Genomic DNA, 23,693 nt, shown 5'->3' with positions numbered 1-23,693 from the left:
ATCCTGATCAAAGGATGACTCCCAGATTCTTTACAGTGGAGCTGGGAGCCAGGGCAATGCTGTCTAATGGAACTACATCATTAGAAAGTTTGTTTCTGATGTGTTCAGGACCAATTATAATGATTTCAGTTTTATTTGAATTCAGTAGTAAAAATTGCTTGTCATCCAGATTTAATGTTCCTAAGACAAGCCTTGGAGTTTGGCTAGATGATTGGTTTCATCAGGTTCCATTGACAGATAAAGCTGTGTATCATCTGCATAACAATGGAAATTTATAGAGTGTTTTCTGATAATATTGCCCAAGGGAAGCATATACAGAGTGAAGAGGATTGGTCCAAGCACTGACCCTTGTGGAACTCCATGTCTAACTTTTGTGTACATGGAGGAGTAGTTGTTAACATGTACAAACTGAAGCCTATCAGATAGATAGGACTTAAACCAGGGGGCTTAACTTTACGACTCAGTGATTGAAACTTTATGTTTACTATGTACGTCTTGCTATCAAAAATGAATAATACAATGTTTCGCAGCTGACTTTATTCTGAAAGGTGTGGCAGGAAGTTACACTGTGTGGGAGCGTCAAAGACTGGCATAGGGAACGCCTTGAATGCGGCTTTCGCTGTTAGGGTTTCGAGACTGAACGACAGAGTTCACACAGACTTAACGGTACCGGAGTCGCCATTTAACCGCTCTGTTAGCAGTTTCTGCTGGGCACCTTTGTTTGAGGAAATGGGGGTCATGGCTAACCGCTCCCTGTGGGGTCTGTGTCTGCTGCTGGCGCTGCTGCTGCCGCTGGAAGGTGAGGCTTTGTCTGGCACACATCAGTACAACCGCGTGCTCTGCTTTTCTGCCGCACTTTGGTTCAGGGCCGAAGAGCGGCTCACCTACATGGGAGCAGATGATAAAGAGAGCCGCTCTGAATGATTATCTTTTTACCAGCTATCACAGATCCACGCGTTCTAGATTTTGTTATTAGACCTATATTCAGTTATTGCGTCTCCATTTGCTCTGAGCCCAGATATTATTCATACAATAGATCCCGATGTTAACCAGCTGTTAGAGATTTGGTATTCATTTTTACATCTTACATCTTACAATTTTTACATAAATCATTCTATAGGTATAATAGTTTTGTATAAATGGCAGTAGGTCCAGTTATTTTAGATTTGATAGGTATTACAGATTACAGAAGTGATGGGGCACCACCCACAGTGACCTGTCTCTCTGGATTACAGCTGCACATGCTGAACATGATGTCACTCTCAGTGATGATAAATATGAAAAATCAGTCACTTAAAAAGTGAAATGATATCAGTCTTTATTAACACCTATCAATAGACCATTGTGACCTCCACCTTACAACACCACCATCCAGACAAGGAGGAGCTCCTTACATTTTATTCTATTCTATGTATATATAAATTATTTCTCTCTAAAGTGAACAATAAGTTATGGAATTACAATTCATGCCCAATAATTTTTGGATTAATATATTTTTGCAACAATAGTCAGTCAATAAATGCCGTGCTGTGCATTATGCATATGCAGTGCAAATTATGTGAAGGAATTTTGTCTTGCTAAGCCTGGAGGTTGGTTTTAGGCATTAGATTTAAAATGCCAGGTTGTTTAAGTATATATAGTTATCTTAAGGTTAATGTGAGATAGTGGATTGGTAAAATTTTTTGTAGAGGTCATGGGGGTAATAATGTGGTCAGGATATGACTCTGTAGACATAATTGCTGCGGATACCAGAATCACACCTAAAAACCTTACCTGACTATTGATCCTATACCAGTACTCTCTTTTATCCAAACTGAAAAGCTGTGTGGGTTGGAACTGATTAGAATCTTGTTTATGTAAAGTAACATGAGACTTCAAATGCTTTAGAGCTAGACCCACTGTGACTGAATAAATACTGATAACAGACACACAAAAGTTTATCATGACATTAATGAGAGAGCTGTATTTAATGTGAAATGGTCACATCTGGAAGCAGAATGTGAAGTGTTGGATACAGTGATGGAAAGTAACTAAGTACATTTACTTGAACTTTATTGTAGTATCCTATGGTTGTAGGTTACTATGCAATTTATGATTTTACATAGATAGATAGATGGATACTTAATTAATCCCAAAGGAAATTTAAGAACATAATAAGAACATATAATCTATTCATAAAATATTATACAGTTAAACTACCCAGCACTATATAAAGTAGGTCAAATTTGTTCCACCTCAACCAGCTGCGACATTAAAATGCAGCTCACGTGTATGTGTCAATGCATCAGTAATAATTCAAAAATATAATCCATAGTAATATATAATATTATAACACTGAAAAGGGCCATTAGTTACTTCTAGATTCTAGAGTAATTTTTTTTAATGTAGGATTTCTACCTGTATTTTTACAGGGTTATGGAGGAGGATTAGGGTCATGTGAAAATTTATTTGACAAAACAATTTGAATTCTAACTCTAAAATCTCAGAATTCAGAGAACAAACTGAGTTTAAAATAAGAATTCTGACTTTATTCTCAAAGTACTACCATTCTAACATTAAAAAAAAAATCACATGGAGCCCTAATCCAGAATTCTGTTTTCTTTTCCCAAACAAATTACACAAGCCCCTAAACTTCTTCTGTATACAATGGTATTGCTACTTTTCCTGCCCGTACACTATCACCACCTCCCAACTCCACAACAAATGAATGTTGGAGACACTGCGGAGACCAATGACGGATGTCTCTCAGACATTAATGGATGGAAAAAAATCACTTGTTTTGATAAATATAATGGATTGATAGACTTAATAAAAACATCTTTGACTTGTTCATCACAGCTCTGGGGCAGCTATTCTATGGCTGTATTCAGACCACATGCAGCCAGTATGTATGTGTGCAGAATTAGATGCAGAAATATGGAAACCAAACTTATGGAGGCTGGGGTGATGGATGGCCTTGTAGAATTTTTTTCTCAAAGGATACCAAAGTTCCTGTCACAGACCAACAATTAACATCTGATTTTAATTAGCTGTAATCACATGAATATGCCTAACTGTACTTAAAAGGTGCTATACTTAAGTTTTTGCTATTATTGCATGGACGATGTTAGCATTAACAGCTGTTTACTTAACAAGAGCTTTAGCAATCATTGTGTTTGGATGGCAAGAGGTTAGAATATAACCTCTTGACAGTGCTACTTCTTCATCCTCTTATGTTCTGGATGCTACAGTGACTCACTATCACCAAGTGGTATGAGACAGAATGGGCTGAGGCTTGCTGGTTAGTATGCTAACTTATGTAGAAAAGAATGATAGAACTGGAAGCCAAACAAGCGTTAACATTGGTGTCGCTTTCCATTGCTGGAGACAGCTCTTGGCAAGTAGTGAAGTTTTATGCTGAGCTCGATTATTCTAGATTTGTAAGTAAACAGATATTAATGCTAACCATGGCTGCATAGCAATAGCAAAAACTTACATACATATTTAAAAGAGTACTCCACAGATTTAGCTATGCACTCTTATAACATTATTGACTTGTGATCTCAATCATTGACATTTGGGTTGAAAATGTGGGGTGTGTTGTGCTAGTAGAGTTTAATGTAGCCTAGCCTCCCTCTGATCAAACATACAGACATTTGACCAGTCAAAGAGCTGAACCTTGAAGATTGTGCTGCAGTCTGACGAGGTGCTGCATTGCCAATATAATACTGACTGTACCGGCCTTAGTACTGTATGCACACACACGTTTGATTAAACTTCACCCAATAATTGACAATGAAACCAACAGAATGATGTATGATTTCTTTTTTTGTAACTTTGTCACCAATGTTTTGACTGTTCAAAGCGTTGTATGTTTGAATGGGCAGAGTATCTCACTATTACACTTGTGATGTCATTACTTCAGGATGTGAGACGGTGAATGAGAACCATGTGTCCCCAGTGGTGCAATCAGTAAGTTACCTTCTCTGAGGACATAACGTTTCCAGGTTCAAATTCCTGTCCTGTCAAGGCCTACTTGCCACCAATCTCATAATTGATGCACGTGGTATCCAAATGCTAGCAAGCTGCATGAAACTCAGTCAGGCAGTTGACCAGACTTGAGTCGTTCATGGAGTGGGGGACTTTAGGCTTGCAGTTAGTGATCTGCCTGAGCCCTCTCCAGACAGAAGCAGAGTCAAAAGCTGAGAACTGGTGGTGTAGTTTCTCAAAGTACAGGTGTTTGGCTTCTTTCACTGCCTTGTTGAACCTGCACTTTGACTCCTTACACCCGTCCCCACTCCTAAATGCCTCCTTCTTCTAGAACCTCATCTGTTTGAGTTTGGCTGTGAACCAGAGTTTGTTATTGTAACTCACCCTTGTGCGTGATGGTACACAGTAGTCCTCACAGAAGCTGATGTATGATGTCACAGCCTCCGTATACTCATCCAGACTGTTGGTGGCAGTCCTGAGACATCCCAGTCTGTACAGTCCAAGTATGCCTGAAGATCCTCCACAGCCCCACTGGTCCACCTCTGGTCCTCACAACAGGTTTAGAGAGCTTTAATTTCTGCTTGTATGCAGGAATCAGGTGGGCCATGACGTAGTAGGAGTGGCTCATTGCAGCACAGGGGATGGTGTGATAAGCATTGTTTACTGTAGTAGTTACAGTGATCCAGATTGTTCTCCTCTCTGGTCGGGCATTTAATAAACTGCCTGTATTTGGGGAGTTCGTGGGTGAGGTTGCCTTTGTGAAGGTGGCCAAGGATGATAACTAGGGAGTCCGGGTTTGTCCACTCCGCGCGCAGAATCTGGTCGGCAAGCATGCCTGAAAGTTCTGTGTCACGATCCGCTCTACAGAGTTGGAAGCCTGCTAGCTGTAGCACAGAGTCCGGTATCACTCCACACAGCCAAGTTTCAGTGACGCACAACAGAAGATGAAGAAAAGTCTCTGTTATTCCCCACCAGCAGCTGGAATTAATCCTGTTGCTGAGTGACCGCACATTAGAGAGAAATATTCCAGGTAATGGTGTGCGATGTCACATTGGCGGAGACACACAAGTGTACCAGCGCACTTCCCTCTCCTCCAGTGTTTCACTGTGTGCGCAAAGGTGAGGGGGCCTTTGATCAGAATGTCCAGTAATTCCACAGATGTAGCAATGAAAGTGGGTAATAAGTCCATAGGGGTTGTGGCCCTGATCTCCACAAGCTCTTGTCTAGTGAAACATCACCTGGTACTAACACAAAACACTGGAACAACAAACAAAACAAGAAAAGACAACGTGCACCAACACACTGAGGCAGCCATCCATGGTGCCATCTGATTGTCAATTTGATGTATCATGTCCAGACCAGTCCAACAAAAATTTGTCAAAAGAATTTTGATCCATTATTCAGTTTCAAAGTTATGCACGAAACAGTTTATAATGACTATATGGCCAACATTTTATGTTGTAAAGGTTCAGACGTAATGAAAGAATACTCAATCACAATGCTATTGTTTGGACCCACACCAAATTTCATTAGATTTAATCCATAGGAGGTGCCACAACTGACACATATAAATATCTCAAGAACTGCTAAAGCTAAAACTCTATATGTTGTATACTCACACACAATCACTCAAAGCCTGAGTTGTTAGACAGTAATGGTAAGGTGTCCATCTCACATGCAACTCTTGAGTCTTAGACTGAGACCTGCTTTGCCACTTATAGTCATAAAAACTTCAATTCATGAATTCTTCAATAAGCACTGAATGTTCATGAAGGCAAAGACATTCCTATTTTCCCAATTTCCAAATCCAAGTTTCCAGTCTTTTTTCACTGCTTCTTACAGTCCTGAATACCTCAATTCATGAATTTTGCAACAATGGGCTCCAGTGTTCCCAAGCTTCCTTGTATCCCAGTTGTTGCCACTTGTATGTCGCACTTATATGTGTGTGTGTGTGTACATACACACACACACACACCACACACACATATACACTCTTCAAATTTAAGGTTAGAAAGGGATTAATCACATTTCATCATGCAGCAGCATGATGAAATGTGATTACAGTTACAGTCACATTCTGCTGAGCACTACTAACCTCATTGGCCGTCACTCTGCTGAGAGTGATGGCCAATGAGGTTAGCTAGTTTTTGTTTGTCTTTGCTTTTGTGTCTTTTCTGGTAAATGATCTCTGGACGGGGCTCCCAGACACCAAACAGAGAGGATTAGTTCACCGTGGGCTCAGTTTGGCACTGGGGCTAGGGATTGTGTCAGAGTGACACAGAATCACCAGCAGGGCCAGGGAAGCTGACTACTAAAATGGTCAAGCCTCTACAAAATAAGCTCAGTTGCAGATCAGTTGCAGTATCCCTATTATGCATGAAATATTATTTTTTTTAAAAATCTAGATTTTAGATTCTAGATTCAAATTACCTAGATTTTTTATCAGTAAGAGTTGTGCTGAAATTGAAATCCATCTTTTGTTCGTTTTTAATAAAATTCACTTTTCTCTTAGGTTATGTGATGTATGAGATTATAATATAATATAATATAATATAATGTGTTACACTAACAACTATTATATTACACAAAGTTACTCAAACAACTTAATATAATCTGAGTTCTGAGTTCATCACAGTTTCCTGTCAATACAAATATATATACACTCCAAAAGTATTGGAACAGTGAGGCCAATTCCTTTATTTTTGGGTTTGACATCAAAAGATGAATATGAGACAAGATCAACATTTCAGCTTCTATTTCCAGGTATTTACATCTGGATCTGATACACAACTTAGGAGATAGCACATTTTATTTGAACCCACCCATTTTTCATGTGAGCAAAATTATTGGAAAATGTGACTGACGGGTGTTTTTTGTTGCCCAGGTGTATAATAATAAGAATAAGAAGAAGAAGAAGAAGAATATGCATTTGCTGTGGAAAATGCGTGTGAATGCTGAGAGCTGAATGGATCGCTGAAGCAGTGCTGGAAATGGCTGAAATCATTGTTGAAATGAAGAAGAAAAGCACAGAAGTTGGAAGTCAGTTGGAAATCAAAAGTAATTTCTGAAGCAATGATTAAAGTGGTGGAAATGAGCAGAGAGAGAGGGTAGATGCAGAAGCTGAAAGTTAAAACCAACAGCTGAACTATTCAGTTGAATAGCAAAATTGCAATAGCAAAATGTAAAGAGTTGTAGAAAGCTGAATAAGCACAAATGTAAAAAGGGTAATAGTTTAAGCCTCTTGATAATTGAATGGTTTCTATAGCAGAAAGTATGCAGGATGTGTGTGTGTGTGAGTGAGAGAGTGATAGAGAGAAAGAAAGAGCAAGAGAGAGAGGAGGTGAGGGACAAACAGTTCAAAGGAAAGGTGTGTGTTAGGGTAAATCACCAATCAAAATGACCAATGTGTTAATGTGCAGGTGTCAGTTGTATGTATGTGTGTGTCAGGTAGTGTATGTGTGTACATATGATGTGTGTGCAGGTCGTGTTGTGTGTGTGTGTGTGTGTGTGTGTGAGTGTGTGTGTGTGTGTGTGTGAACAGCACAGAGAGCAGAAGAGGTCTTAATGACCAAATGTCCATCACCTGTGTACAGGCAGCTGCAGTAAGCTGGCCCTCATTCACAGTCACACAGTACTGAGAGGTGGCTCAACCCACCTCTGGAATTTGTGTTATTGATTAAAAAAACATAGCTGCTATCAATGAAATGAGGTGACTACCAGCACCAGGAGACTTTACTGAACACAGACATGTGTCATTTGTCTAGATAAAGTGAAAAATGACCACAGGATGGCAGTTTAAAAACTGGCCTGGTTTGGCTGTTTTACAAACAGAGAGAGAGAGCCAGATAATATGGAGATCAATGGAGCAGGTGAGGGTTCCTCTTGGTGATCAGAGGCTGCTACCTCAAAAACCGTAAATCCTATGGCTTAGGGAGTCACACTGTGTGACAGAGCACAAAATTATCTACAATCTGAGGTATAAACTGTGTGTGAGAAGTGAAAGGTGTGGGCAGGAGAAGAGGTGAAGCACAAACATTTCTGAAGAAGTTGAAGGACTGGCTAGAATGGGTGATGTCACACAGTGACAGTAAAGTTTAAATGAAGTTTCTAGGTGAAAGTATGCTGAAGTAGTAAAGGTTTAAAGAGGCTGAAGTTTTGGAGAATTTGAACATTCCGTCCATAGTGTGAATGCTCTCAGCATTGGAATACAAGATTGTAACTAGTGCTACAATATTGCTATTGCTATGGATCTACTTATACTGCCCCCAAATGGTTTGAAGAACTCTATCATGATAAAATAACCCAAAATGGAATTGAACGATCCACAAATGTAGATTCCATGCATGGGTTAAAGGCATTCATACAACATGTGTTTAAACCTTCTAGGTTTTATGTGTCAGATTCAGCATAACATTTCTGTTTCTTCTGTTCCTCTCCTCTGTCTGTCCCTCTGTCCACTCTGGACTGTAGTCCTGTCTGGGGATTCCTTTGACCTGGCTGATGCTCTGGATGGTAAGTACAATTGCAACACTACTCAGGATCTTTTATGTATTTTCTAGCCATGATGATATCTTAGCTCAGCTCTGTAACTTTTCTTAGACAGACTTTATTGATCCCTTTCTGAGGACTCCCTCAGGGAATTTAAGTTTCCCTTTGAACATGTTACACTTTGAACATGGCACAAGCCTGTGCTCTCTCTGGTGAGATAGAGGTAGAGAGAGACAGACAGACAGACAGACAGACAGAGAGAGAGTCACTTGCTTCTGCTTCTCATAGGAACCCCACTAATTCATTTTCACATCAGTTTATAGGCTTGATGTCAAGCTGGTTTCTGATATAATTCCTGCTGGCTCACATGCTGGATATTCATTCATTTATCCACATAATTGATGAATGATGAATGAACCATGCAAACACAATATACAACAAAACAGAGTACACCCCTGGACTCTCCACATTCTTGTCAGCTGCTCTTTAATGGAGGGATTTTGTTGCTCTTCCTTCAGCTTTAAAATACTCCAGGGTGTGTTCTATTGGATTTGAGTAAGGGACATGGATTCTGACTCATTAATTCTGCATCTGGCGGTCACGCAGTTGCAGACCTGCGTTGCACGACCTGCAGGGACCCTGCAGCTGCACGTCCCCCGACAGGCACGGGGTGTGAGGGCCCATTCAACATTGCTTGTAGCTTTAAGTGAAGTTGTTTTTCCTTTCTTTTGCTTGCATCTCTCTCTCTTAATCTTAATCTAAGATCAGTACCTTGCAAACAATAAAAAGACTTGCTTCTTTAAAATAAAAATTCACAACTAAGATGAATCATAATTCCAACTGACCCCTGTTGTATGACCAGCCAGAATGACTATTCCCCTGTCATTATACATTCTCTAATATGAGTTTTCCTGCTGAACGAATTATTCCACATGTTGGTTATGTACAGTAATCTTTCAGAATTCTATCTCAGAACCATAATACCATTTGAGTAAATCAGAAATCAGCCTACAGCCTAAAATATCACCAGGTTGTTCGAGTCAGTTCAATTCAGTTTTATTTATATTGCACCAGATCACAACAGAGGTTATCTCCAGGCACTTTTCATATAGAGCAGGTCTAGACCATACTCTTTAGATTATTATAATTACAGAGAGAGACCCAACAGTTCCCACCATGAGCAGCACTAGGCGACAGTGACAAGGAAAAACTTTTAAAAACCTTTTAAGAGGCAGAACCAGACTCGGGGTGGGCAGCTCTTTGCCTTGACCAAAGTGTATGTATGACCAAATGTAAATTATACCAATATCAATTATACAGTGGCGGTAATAATAGTAATAACAATATAAGTAGTAATTGCAATAGTAGCAGTAATAGTAGAAGCAGTACTAATCATTTCTAAATATAACAGCAGGTGTTGAGTGGCGTTGTAGGAGCAGGAGGCAGGAGGCTTGTCATCACAGATCAGACTCTGCAAAATCTAAATCTCATAATTACAAATATGATCCCTTAATTACAGGATCTGTATTTCATTATTACTAGAAAACTGTCGGATTTCCATTGGTTTTCATTCATTTTGCTCAATAGAAACATTTTGCAGGCAGTGTGACTGGCTCTGGCTGACAGTGTCTGTCTGCAGTGTTTTCGCTTCATACATTTTGTAGCAGCAGCTCACCACGTAAATATTACTGTCACTGCTGAAATATTATGAAGTTGCAGGACACCTGGTTGAGCCGAGAGGGAGAGAGAGAAAGAACTGAAAAAGAGAAAATGTGTGTGATCCAGGTGAGGTCAGACAAGATGTGCACACTGAGAAATGTGAAGCTCTCTACCCTCTCTACCTCCTCTCTGTGTATACAGAGGGCAGAGTGCTCGATGTGCTAATGAATTCACTTTATATGATTATAGGAATATAACACATAATTCATTTCTCACTTTCACCACAGTGACCCCTGAACCAGATCGACCAATATCAGGAGGAACAGGAGGAGGTAAGCACCACACAGCAGCTGCTGATACAGTGACCATGTCATCTTATGTTCATTGACAGGGTCATTTTTAGAGTGAACCAGTGCAATCAAAGATTTAGACCAAAATGTTTTATTTGATGTGAGGGACTCTGGAGCAGGATTTTAGTTTTTGGGTAGAGCGGCATGAGATCACCCATGACAGTGCTATATTCCACAAATTAAATAATCTATTTTTTAATGAACTGAAAGGGCATATTCCCACCCTTTCAGCTGGTCTGGCTGGTTTTTGAACACTGTAGTTTGAAGGTAATCACCAGTCTGTTGACAGTAACAGATAACTTATTTTACTTGGTTTAGATTTGACTTTCTGACACGATTTCCTTATGCAGCATTGCCTTGCATTTTGTATTTTCTGCCCCAACTATGACCATTTTTAGACAGATCTTGTAAACCTGTGCCTAACATTTTACAGTGAAGTTGTCATAACTGAAGACTGTGGATGATTATGTATTTATATCATTGTACTCAAACACAGTGCTGTCAATGTTGTCTGCAGATCTTGATAAGGATGATTTATCTAAAGTCAGTGGCACTACCACCACCACCACCAAAGCCCCATCCAAGGTTATTCCTAAAGTCCCCACAGGTACCAAGGCCCCAGCCAACCCCAAACCCAAACCAGGTGAGAGAACACACCCCTCAGCTTTCCTCCTGAGGTCTGTACCTCAGCTGCAGAGGGAACTAGGTACATTAGAAGCAGGTCTGTAATAGATCCTGTTTTATATACAATATATTTAAATAGAGAGATCTACTTTTTTAAAATTTGGTGTTAATGTGAAGTCAACAGTTCCTCTGTGTTTACTTGTTGTTTTCATACAGTCAGGATAATGTATAATTCTCAGCAGTAATTTCATCAATACAACAACAGAATTGTGTTCTACTCACCACTCTGGAACTGGAACCTGTGCTTGGAACACTTTCTCTTTTTAGCCTTGCTACAGTGTGGCTCTAAGTTCAATTCAATTCACTTTTATTTATATAGCGCCATATCACAACAAAAGTCGTCTCAAGGCACTTTTCATATAGAGCAGGTCTAGACCGTCCTCTTTAAAATAGGTATTTACAGAGAGAGACCCAACAGATCCCACCATGAGCAGCACTAGGCGACAGTGGCAAGGAAAAACTTCCTTTTAAGAGGCAGAAACCTCGAGCAGAACCGGACGATGGTGATATGTGTTGGTTGGTTAGTCCACCACTTTGGCACAGCCTAAAATATCTTGACAACTGTTGAGAGGATTGCCTTGAAGTTTTGATCGACATTCATGTTCCCAGAGAGGATTTTGGTGATCCTGTCATTTTTCATCTAACACCCCCAGTACTTTGGTTTATGACCTCCCATCAGCCTCAGCTGTACTTTGTGTTAAGTTCTGATGAGCAAATCTTAGCAGCATGGTAAACACATTTGCTATACATTAGCATGTTAGCATTGTGATCATGAGTATATTAACATGTTGGCATTAGCGTTTAACTTAAAGCACCTTGGTCCCTTAGTACAGCCTCACATAACATTCCTGTGCTTCCCATGACAGATTTTTTTTAAGCTCCTGATTTCACCTTTATTTTATGATAACATTGATCATTGACCTTTTGACCCTTACAGTTGATAATGGCTTTGACCTGGCTGATGCCTTGGACCCCAACAATGACATTGGTGGCAAGGAGAAGAACAAGGGGCAAGGAGGTGGGTGGGAGTGTGAGAGTGAACAAGTAATTTCTTTTTGCCATCTCATAGTTTAGGACTTCTTACATGCGTCTGCGTCTCTATTCAAGTTCTCCAACTCTCCCACATGCATCCATCACATGCTATTTTGTCCAAAGTGGAGCCAAAGATGCAAAAATGTGTAGGTGCAAGCAGCAATACAGTACAACAATACCATTCTCCTGTCCAGAAACATAGTCAGAGAACATCACTTCATCATAAGGCTGAACATTCTTTCCATCATTTGCCAGTTTAGGGCTTTTTTTCAAAATATCTGTTTGAATTAACAGTTGACTAAGACTATTTATATAGTGTGTCTACCGCTTCACTTCAGTTACAAGTTAACATTACTGTGGGGCTACAGCATTTTAAAAGACCGTAAACACCTTTATCATCATGGTATTAACTTGTTATGCCTCTGAACTAGTATGCCATGTTTCCCTATGCAGATTCCGGGGCTAGAATAGACTGCTGTACAAAATGCTTTAGTTTCCACCACAAAGTCTAATTGTACTAGTACTCTGTTGTCCAGTGATACAGAAGAACTAAAGAAGACTCTTCCAAGTAATTTCTCTCCAAGAAGGGGAGCATGTTGTTTTCATCTGTTGCTCATCATCAGCTCCACTCTGCTGACAGAGTCCTCTCCTAGAAATACTTCCCAAGTTATTTTAAGAGTCATTTTATGATAACATTTTCTGTTCTTTATTTCTTTCTATATTTCTTTAATGAAATAATCTCTCTTATGTGGATATCTGAGGTGATCTCAATTCTGTGGATTAAATATGCCATGATTATTAATAATAATACTCTGATTTAATCATAAGCTGTAGGACTTGATGATTACATTTTTAAATGCACTGTCTTGTATGCTAATGTAACAAGACATTGCCATCCAGAGGTGCAAAAAGAGATTTGATGTCATTTACTATATGTTCTTGTCAGTGTGTGTTTTGTTGGCTGAGATATCAGTGTCAATGTCAAAAATCCAGTGTTGGTCAGGCTATAAGTCACTTTAAACTTGATACAGTGGACTTGATTTAGAAATGTTAAGTGTAGCAGAAGACATGCAATGTACTACATGAAGAGTAACAGTACATCTGATATCTTGTGAAAATAATTTGTTTTGCAAAAATCACCAGTTTATGCTGACATTCCTCATGGAATTCCAGATGGATGATTTGAATGTTTCAATTCTCACATGCATTTTATTTTTGAGCCTGATGATCCCCCAGTGACCTGAAATGAAAACACAAAGGAGCAGCTTCATCACCATCGACCCAACAAAAAACTGAATCACATAATCACTGAAACAATCCTATGAATGAAAATTCCTGCAGATGAAGAAGCATTTTTTAAGTTAATATTTAGCATTTAGTTGTTTCATTCTTCATCTTCAGTGCAGTGATCATCTCTGTCTCGTCTTTCAGGTGGATTTTCTGACAGTGATCTGATTGATGTTAGTAAAGATGATACCTACAAACCCGACAGAGGAAAAGGTAATGTTTGAACTTTTGTAAAAAAAAATCATGTATTACTTACATAGAGGTCAATACACTTCATGTAATTCTTAATTGTCTGTTACTCCGTTTCCACAGTCAGACATCCAAGTGATGACAGTGATCAGATTAACCAGTATGATGACAACAATGGTGGGTTTTTCTGTCTGTAGTGATAATTCATAAATGTGTGTCTATCTGGCTGCCTAAGCTTACTGTATGTGTGTGTGTGTGTGTGTGTGTGTGTGTGTGTGTGTTGTGTGTGTGTGTGTGTGTGTGTGTGTGTGTGTCTAGAGACCACAGCAGAGGTGGGCACCATTGCAGGGATTGTTAGTGCAGTTGCCATGGCACTGGTGGGTGCAATCAGCAGTTACATCTCCTATCAGAAGAAGAAGCTGTGCTTCGGTATACAACGTAAGGCTTTTACATTATGATCAAGGTTTGTTGAGGAATCAGTCTCTGAGGGAGTTGTCTTCATCAGTGTGTGACTACAGTGCTTCTACAACTACAATGCATTCAATAAGTGGCAGCAGCACAGTATCAGTGTAGTACAGCACACTACATGTTGATACTCAGTAAATGTGCTCTTATCTTCTAACAGAGAGCCTCAACACTGACATGGTGAAAGCTGAGAATCCTGAAGCTGTGGTGGCTACAGAACCACAAGGTAGACACATGCACACTGCACTCTACATACAGCTACTATACACTTTTGTCAGTCTCATCTATTACTGTAGTGGTCCCAAACATTAACAATATATCTTTATGGAAAATCCCTTGAACTGGTGGAGTTACTGTCACTACTGTCACCAGTGGCAGGAGTGACAGAGGGAGACATGCAGTGAAAAGTCTGCAGTCTGGGTTTACAGAGTGTTTGATGCCAGTTATCAGACCACAGTGATCAGTGATGCAGAACCATCAAACAACTGTAAAGTGATCACAGTGAGAGACAATCTTTTCCTTGTTGTATGGTGGTCTTCTTAAAGACTGTGACAGCAAAGCTTGTGAGACTGTGTCTGAAATGAAGGATAGAGAAAGTCAGGTTAACAGAGCTGTGATTCAGCTCAGCATACAGACAACCAAGTTCTCAGATAGCCTCAGCTGGTATAAATGAACAATGTATGAATTCCTGTTCAGCACTGCCCTCAGGCCTCATACAACACTGAATGTCTGTGTGATGGTCAGATGGAATGACCAGCAGCCCTTTAAAAAATATTCAATTCAATTTTATTTATAAAGTGCTGAAGCACAACAGAAGTTATCTCAAGGCACTTTTCATATAGAGCAGGTCTAGACCATACTCTTTATTATAATTACATATATAATTATATTATAATTACAGAGAGTTCCCACCATGAGCAAGCACTAGGCAGAAACCTCGAGCAGAACCAGACTCAGGGTGGGCGGCCATCTGCCTTGACCGGTTGGATTGAGAAAGAGAGAGAGAGGGGGGGAGGGGGAGAGAGTGGGGTAGAAAATAGTGACAGGAGAACATAGCATAGTGCAGATTCCATGTAAAAATGTAAAGTGGTATCAATAATACAGAAGAGGTAATAATGGTAATGACCAAAGTCTTAATAGCAGCAGGTGTTGAGTGGAGTTGTAGGAGCAGCAGGAGACTTGTCATCACAGATCAGACTCTACAGCTCCAGAGGAAGAAATACCTGCAGAAAGAGACAGAAGGAGGGAGACAGAGACGGGAGAGCACAATACTACAGGAAAGGGGAGATACTGAGTTAATTATGGGATATGAATACATACTGTGGAAAGAGAGAGACTGGATTTGTAGAGAGGCTAACACAGGTGAAATGTGGTCTCTTTTCCTAGTTCCTGTCAGTAATGGTGCTGCAGCATTTTGAATCAGCTGCAGAGTCTTTAGAGACTTGTTGGGGCAGCAAGAAGGCAGTCCTAGAAGTTTGTTTTATGTGTGAGTTAAAGGACATATCCTGATCAAAGATGACTCCCAGATTCTTTACAGTGGAGCTGGGAGCCAGGCCAATGCTGTCTAGCATAATCTGTCATTAGAAAATGTATTTCTGAGGTGTTTGGCACCAATTACAATGACTTCAGTTTTGTCTGAGTTCAGTAGTAGAAAATTGCTGGTCATCCAAGTCTTAATGTCTCTAAGGCAAGCCTGAAGTTTGGTTAACTGATTGGTTTCATTAGGCTTCACTGACAGATAAAGCTGTGTATCATCTGCATAACAATGGAAATTTATGGAGTGATTCTTGATAATGTTGCCCAAGGGAAGCATTTTGTCAATGTACTTTTGATAATACAACACTGTGGAGCCAGGGGGCAGACTTGGTGTAGATAGTCAAATAGCTTGTGACTATTCTCACCTGGGCAAACACACGCAAATATGAAAAAGACCCACTTTGGGAGCCACTGCTCTAGCGTACCTTCCTGTATCTGCTGTCACTCTTCTACACTGTAAGTTATACAGAACACGCTGCTCAGTTGAAAATAATTTTAAATAACACTACAAGAGAGGCAGATACAAAGCTGAGTCAGTACAGTTACAGTTCATTGATTCAAAGATTGGCCATCATTTATAAAATAAAAATACTGGCGAAATGTAGATGGGAAAAATGCAAAAATCTAGTGCAGCGCAAACATTCTACACTATCAGTGTCATTTAGAGGAAATAATCTGCAGCAGAACCAGCAGCTGTGGAATACATTCAGTATTCTGATGTGACCTCACCATCAGAGACCAAACTGCTCAACAGGGAACCTAAAAACCCAGCTGAAAATCATCAGTCACATTCTAAAAAAATGAGATGCATGTTTTAGTGAAAACTTGAAGTCAGTGAGTTCTACTCTAACCCTAGGTTTTGTTAGGGAGTGTGTGTGTAATATTTATGTGGTATTAATATTTTTACAGTTATGTCTTAGGAATCTGTGCTAGACGTTTTATGTGATTAATGTGTTATCTTACTGTTTTACTAACTTTTAAACTATTTCTAGTAATGTCAATACTATCAGTTACTTTATTGCGTCTCATTTGCATGGCTAATGTGTGCAAAATGTGAATTCCAACAGTGTGTTCTGTTGCTCTATACTGCTTTGCATGGCTGCATGTAACAGTGCATTTGGACTTTGTAAAGGACTGCAGCTGAAGCTGGTTGGCCAACACTGACAAATTTGAGGAAGTGTTGATTTATTGATTGATTGTTGATTGTGTGTTGCCCTTATACATAAACTAATGAAATAATAATATTACCTGCAGGTGCAGTGTCATTTTGAAATCACTGATAGAGATTATGTTTTGTCTTTGTAGTCCAACAGACTCTCCTGGAGCCACCCAATGCTGAGCCTCCCACTGAAGAGAATGCTGTGTAAAACACACATACACAAATACACAACCTACATGTCCACTTTCCTTACCCCCTAACCCCCCCACCCACACACACACTCACAGGCACACACATGCACACACACACAAACACAGCCATGCTACAGGGCAGACCGTCTATTCTGTAGCATGTGCAGCATGTCCATATTGATCATGCAGCTCTGTGCTGCAGAAACTGGGATTTGAAGTCCTTCTACGCTGAATGTGAACACAGATTTTTTTTTTATTCTCTGCTGTAAACTTGGCCAACATTGTATTGAACCTTTCCAAATATATGTGTACATAGTAATTTATTGTTTACTCTTTGAATACTAACAATGTTGGTTGTGAGCTGGGGCATCAGCTGTAACATTTGCTGAGCTCCAGACTCATCAAGTGAAAAAACTGGAAAGAACACAAAAACATGTTGCAGAATCCAGGAGGTCAGACTCTCCACAGCTGTGTAGAGAGTATTAGTCTCCACATTTCTGTTTCAAAGCCTTGTTGCAACTATGAAATCACTTGTGAAATGTTGTGATAAAATGTGCAAATGGCCAATTAGTAGATAATGTAGTGATACGTTGTCAAAATAGACAGTTATTACTCTGCAAGGGAAGTAACATGTTGAACTATAAAGCCCGTACTCAGACAACTTAACTCACATCATGTAATAATGATACTAACAATATAAATTTCACTTCACTAAAATAATGCTCCTTGTTACTAAAAGATCAGATCTTACTGAAGTTTTCTGATAGTCTTAGTTACAATTTAACCCACTCAGTACATGTATTGCTTTTTAATGGGCTTCACAGTTACTTGATTAATTCAGTGAGCAAGGTACATATTCATAGACCTGGGGTTACTGCAAGGTAACCACTGCTCACATTATTAATTGCTCCATGTTGCTCATGTTGTCTGTCTTAATGTACAAAGCTGCCTTAGTCAGATTTGCTCTTTTTGCAGTGGGGAAAAATAAGGCATCTAGCTAAATCAGTTCTGTAGTTTGAGCTTAAAAATACACATCTATTTTGCCCTCTGTGAATTTGATGGGATCCTCACAGTGATGATCTATCAGAGCACTTTGCTCAAAAGAAGCAGACTGTGACAAGGTACGTGGAAATAAATGTGAAATATGACTTTTGTTGAGGATACAACTGCTACATATTAGCTATTAATGTTTGACTGTGTTTTATAGTGTTAGCATTGAGGTGCCAGTGTGTGCAGAATTGAATATTGACCTTTATCCCATGGTGGCCATCATTTCCATCATCACACAAGTGACAAAGACAACAATTTAAAGAGTTTTCTTTAGAAGCAGTTGCATCTTATCCAAACATAGGAGCTGCTGTTCTCTTGGTTGTATCCCACTGGCCAGTCACTGTGCAGTGACTTACAGACTGATTTGACTGATTTTACCATCAGAGAGAGCCTTTCAGATGCTGTGAGATGATCTGATGAGCTCATTTGTCTGGAGCTTACAGAGGCCTACAAGGTTCCTTTGAACTCAGCCTCATTAAATGGCCACCATGGGTATAAGATTTACAGGAGTGGAAAGATGACAAGTGGTGACAGTGGTAGAATGCCAGATAAGGAATGAAGGATCAGTGATGTATGAAGTCAAACAGGAATGTGAATCAATTTGCACTGCCACAGAGGCAACACTGGAAGATAACATGCATTTAACAAATAGGATTCTGCTCTAGTTGTGTAGATGAAGCAGCAGTAGTTTGCTTTAGGATCTTGACTAGTGTCATGATGAGTTCTTTTAGGAAGGTGTACTGGTACATATTATTGTGTGCAGTTCTGTGTTTGTACTGATAGCAGTGTATAAGAGCATGTTTATGCTCCAAATTAGATGATACTCTTGTGTGTGTGTGTGTGTGTGTGTGTGTGTGTCTGCTGCTTGCCTGCTCTTTTTACATTTTGTACTCAACTTGTTTTTTCCTAATAGCGTCACTTTTTGTAACTGCTTCTTGATGAGTGAGTTTGTGGTGTTCTGCAAACACTTTGTTTTCCTAAAGACTCCTGGAGTCTTGTGTGTTCCTGAACAAGAGAACTTTTATCTGAAAGACCTGGGCTGCGACTGAAATCATTCACTGTTTTTTATACTGTCTGTCATTTTATAGCACTACTCAAAATCTTTAGTGATAATCAATCAACCATATTAAGTGGATTTAAATGATCCCACACTGCAATTTAAGATAATGTTGCATTCATGTCATGTGTGACAGAAGATAGTGAAGGGAAAGATTTACAGATTGACAGTTTCCACCTTCTCAGAAAATGAAAGGTGATTGTGTCATTGCATCTGGTTGTTAGGGTTAAAAATACTGTAGCACTCTGTTAGTTGAAATTGCTTCTGCTTACCTTAAATGATGTTAGTATGTTAGTGTTAGGAATAACAAAGCAAGCACACTAATGCACACATGACATGACGTTGGCTTTCACAGTAACTGCTAACTAGCTACCATCATGCACAGTTAATGACCTGAGTAGTGTCTGATAGTCAGTGTGTATTTCCACAGAGGTGAATGTGTGAAGGATTTTGGATTTTGGCCTCTGGCCTGAGAGACAGTTGTCTTTACATTATTTCAGATACTGAGAGAGTATGTGTTGTATGAGCTGTAAATAGTGTTGGTGGCTTTTAGAGTGTGTTACGTATCTGATACAATACAGCAATCCTACATTAATACCACACCCTGGTCTCCCCCATGTTGCCTTGCAAAAGCAGCTGCTTGTACCCACAATCCCTTTGTGTCACTCTCTCAGAGTCCTTGAACACTTGAGTCAGGCTTGGTAATCCGATGCTGTGCTCACAGGCCTGACTGCACAAAGACAGGCCTCTGTCTGTGGCAAATAAACTACAGACAGTTGTTGGTCAATGGCACACAGTTTATCACTTTTATTATCAGCAGGACAAATTCATTATGCGCTCAGATTACAAAATCAGACACCTGTGCTTTTTAGAGGAATTTTTAAAACCTTTTATAAGGAGCAGCAGGACTGCGATTAAAAACAGTCAAACAACTCTTTACTTTTCTGTTGCTCATGACCATTTTACATCAAGATGTAATCTTGACAGCCATGACTAAATACAGAGGTTTACTTTTTCTTAAAGCTGTCTAACATGGTTTTTATAGGAGTCATGCATGGATAAGCTCTCTGCCCTGAGCTATAACTGAATTGGTGTTTCTCTCTTTGCCTTACACCCTGCACGGTCTCACAGGGACTCTGTGGTTTCATCCAACATCTATGCCTGATGTGCCTGAGCTCAGCAACACCCAGTGTTTTCACCTTTCTTGGGTGGCTTGGTAATAACTCCCTTGGGTGCTACTGTTGTATTGAGCTCAGGTTGCTCATATCTGAACTTCCCACAAAACACATACAAACCTAACAAACAAACCTTTGTGCTTACTGAATGTATTAAATATGTGCCATAGCAAAAACCTTTGGCTTGTAGCAAAAATGCAAACTCACCAAAGATGTAGCACGTATTGAGCTTTACTTTGCCTCTGTGTATTGAGGTTAAATTATCTGTTTGTAAGAACAAGGTCTTAAAATAGTTATGAAGAAAAAGGCTTGAATCTGGGCTTGAATGTGAATAACACAGAAGTGCAACATTTGAATGAGTTTGATGTTTAGATGGAGGCTTAGAATGCAGAGTGTCCTTCTTACATCCATTAAAACACAGCACAATTACCTGTACAATTATCATTTAGATACATAGTGTGTGAATGACTCAGTTATTATTGGTATTGTGGCTGTTGGCACCTGTGTAAGATTTAATGTGCACACCTGAAACACCTGTAATACTGCTGTTTCCAGCTGGTTACACTGCAAAAACAGAAAGAAGCCAAATATTCTCAAATATAATTAAACTGTCTTGTATTGGAAAAAAAAGGTGGGGTTTGCTTGGCTGTTCTCAAAACTAGCATAAAAGTCAAGCCAAGCAAGAGGAAGCAAGAGGGAGAGGGACAGAGAGAGAAAGACAACAAAAGCAAAGGAGAGAGAGTGGATGACATGCAGTAAAGGGCCGGGTCTGGATTTGAACCAGGGCTGCTGGAGTGAAGTCTCAACCTTAATGTTATTGTCCATTATGGTCTTATGGTTCAGTGGTTTGATTTTGTTTTAAGAATTCCAGCAAAGGTGGGGCAACACGGGCCACAACATGGGTGCGTACCACATGGGCCTTTGTGCCCTGCGCAGCTGGTCCCCGGTTTGACTCCCAATCCAGCCAGACCTTTACTGCATGTCATTCCCCTACTCTCACTCCCGTTTCCTGTCTTCTTCACTGTTCTTTCAATAAAGGCAAAAAGCCCAAACAATAATATTGAAAAAAATTCTAGCAAACCAAATTACTCAAAGTCATGTATATTCATAAGATTCTTAAAGGAAAACAATCTTGTTCCTCTGCTCGAATATTACACATGTAGCTTGTTACTGGTTAAACTGACATCAATACGAGCAGGGATGTTATTAAGACAAAGTTATATATATTTTCTTAAGATGACAGGACTCTTCTAATGCAAAACAGCTTGACAAGATTACTTTCTACTAAAACATAGGACTAATTTTCCAGAAATAAGGCTTTTTACTTTCTTGTAATTCCATGTTTGCAGTGTACTAGACTGACTTGAAAAAATGAATACTAGTACAATTTAATGCTGCCACAGCCCTGTCATGTGTGGTCCAAGGCTGGACTGCCAACTAGCAAAAAGTAGCAGTTTTATATCCCATGCCCTGTAGCAGCTTAACCCAGCTAGGGTCTTTGCCCAGTGTAAATGATTTGGTGTTTAGACAGTTGTAGACTCTGGTGGGGTATTATCCTTTTGGACTTTGGTCACGCCAGCCACCTGGCTGGAAAAGATACTGTGAATGTGTGCATTAGGCTGGGAGACAGTTGGCAGGTGAATGAAAGATGGATCTGTGGAAGCTCCAGTCACTGTTTGTCTCCAGTTAGGGAACATATGCAGGTGGGAAGTGTTTTACAAAGCCTGCAAAAAACAACAACAACAACAAAAAAAAAAACAAAAAAAAAACAAGGTTGTCATGGCGATATAACTTGGCCTTTTAAATGGAGCTCATCAAGACACCAGTGTTTATTTCAACCACATAGAGAGCTTGAAGCAGCTTGATCATTTCATAGAGAAAGGAGAGTACAGTCATCTGGAAATTTCTGGAATCAATTGGAATAATATTAAATATTTATAGTTTATAATCAATAATTTATAAGTTAATATATTGGATTATAGGATTTCTAATAAAATCTTGCTTCTAAGAGCAGTATTAGTCGCACCAAAAACAACAGGATACCAGCAAAGCCCATAGTGCAAAAATAAAGGCATAGGATTGGTGTTATTATTATTATTATTATTATTATTGATACTGTAAATGTGCTTCTGATGTGACACAACTATTGGAGACTAACATGATGTTAGCCAGCTAAAATGATCCGGTCTATTCTCATCTAGCTAACCAAATAGTTTTAGATTTGTTAATCTTGTTCATTAAGTTATAAAGACTTAGAATGACAACAGGTTAGAAAGACCTGAAACCATGCTTTGATGTTAAATGATCAGCTGAGTATTGATCATATGATTGGACTCATGATTGCCTGACAGTAAGTGTTCATTCAAAGCTAAGGTTTGACCCTGCTACATCTGTCACATAGCAGATTAAAGGAGGACATTAAATTGTATGTCAAATATCTTTCTATCCTGAAGACGTTCCACCTACTCAGGTTTTGGCAACAACAACAACAGTTCCAGATAAATTTTCTGACAGTTCTGAGAGACTGAAATATTCAGGCTTGTGTCAAATCATCAACAATCAAACCAAGCTAGCTCCTTGTAGGAAGCACTGGACCCTGGACTGCTGTAATCTTGACTTTAAGCCCGTCCAGGATCATGTTTTGTTTTTTGTTTTTTTTTTGAGGATTGCAAGACTTCTAAACTGAATGTTCCAAGTAAACTAGGCTAGCTGATAATAAACCTGGATTATTCTGTTAGTTCGCTTTGTAAAACATTTCATTGGTGTCCAAACTGGAATCAGTAGTGTATATTATATGACAACTGTGCCTGGGTTCTTCTACAGTGAAGATAGCTTGTGTGGATGTTGTCTCATGACACTGACTGCCTATCAAAGATGCTACCACTTTTGACTGTTCTCTCCCTCCAGTACACTCCAGTGCCTGCAAAGCATTTCCTCTTATTCTAGCACCTGTCACTGTGCCAAGCAAAGCCAGCCAAGATCCTGCAACTTCACTTTTTGAGTCAGAAATAGATTCCACTGAAAACCAAGTCACATCTTGTTCCCAGTTTAAGAAATTAAAAAAAGGGAGACCATCTAAAGGATTAATTATGTGGCATTTGAGGGATGGCTTTGTAAGACTGCCTGTCAGGTACAACACATACACACTTATCCAGAACACACTTGATGCATGCTTTTCCCTTCAATCTGTATACACACTTACTTGTAGCTTAAATATGTTGAACTTTGTATGTATTTCTGTCAACTGTATGTTGAACAGTCTTCATTGCTTTAAGTGTAATGGTGAGCTCTGCTTTCTCTCTTATTCCACTATGATAACTCTCTGGCAATATGTTACCGGTATGTGTTAGTAATATGAAACCAATGAAATAAACAGTTTGAAAAGACAAGAAAAAGACTGAT

General features: G+C 39.5%; 1 protein-coding gene across 1 annotated transcript; it reads left to right on the top strand.

The window, feature by feature from the left end:
- The first annotated feature begins 301 nt into the window (after positions 1-301).
- cd99l2 (CD99 molecule-like 2) lies at positions 302-23,688 on the top strand. The gene is made up of 10 exons (XM_018693916.2): positions 302-799; positions 8,440-8,481; positions 10,404-10,448; positions 10,984-11,109; positions 12,088-12,168; positions 13,614-13,682; positions 13,782-13,835; positions 13,977-14,096; positions 14,284-14,349; positions 16,965-23,688. Exons 1-10 carry the CDS (start codon positions 730-732, stop codon positions 17,024-17,026), a joined length of 735 nt encoding a protein of 244 aa, XP_018549432.1. The 5' UTR covers positions 302-729; the 3' UTR covers positions 17,027-23,688.
- Positions 23,689-23,693: the final 5 nt, after the last annotated feature.

This window comes from Lates calcarifer, linkage group LG14, assembly GCF_001640805.2.
Source record: "Lates calcarifer isolate ASB-BC8 linkage group LG14, TLL_Latcal_v3, whole genome shotgun sequence".
In the NCBI taxonomy this organism is placed as follows: Eukaryota; Metazoa; Chordata; class Actinopteri; family Centropomidae; genus Lates; species Lates calcarifer.
Note: the sequence above shows the minus strand (reverse complement) of the source record. Positions and strands in the feature narration are given on the sequence as shown.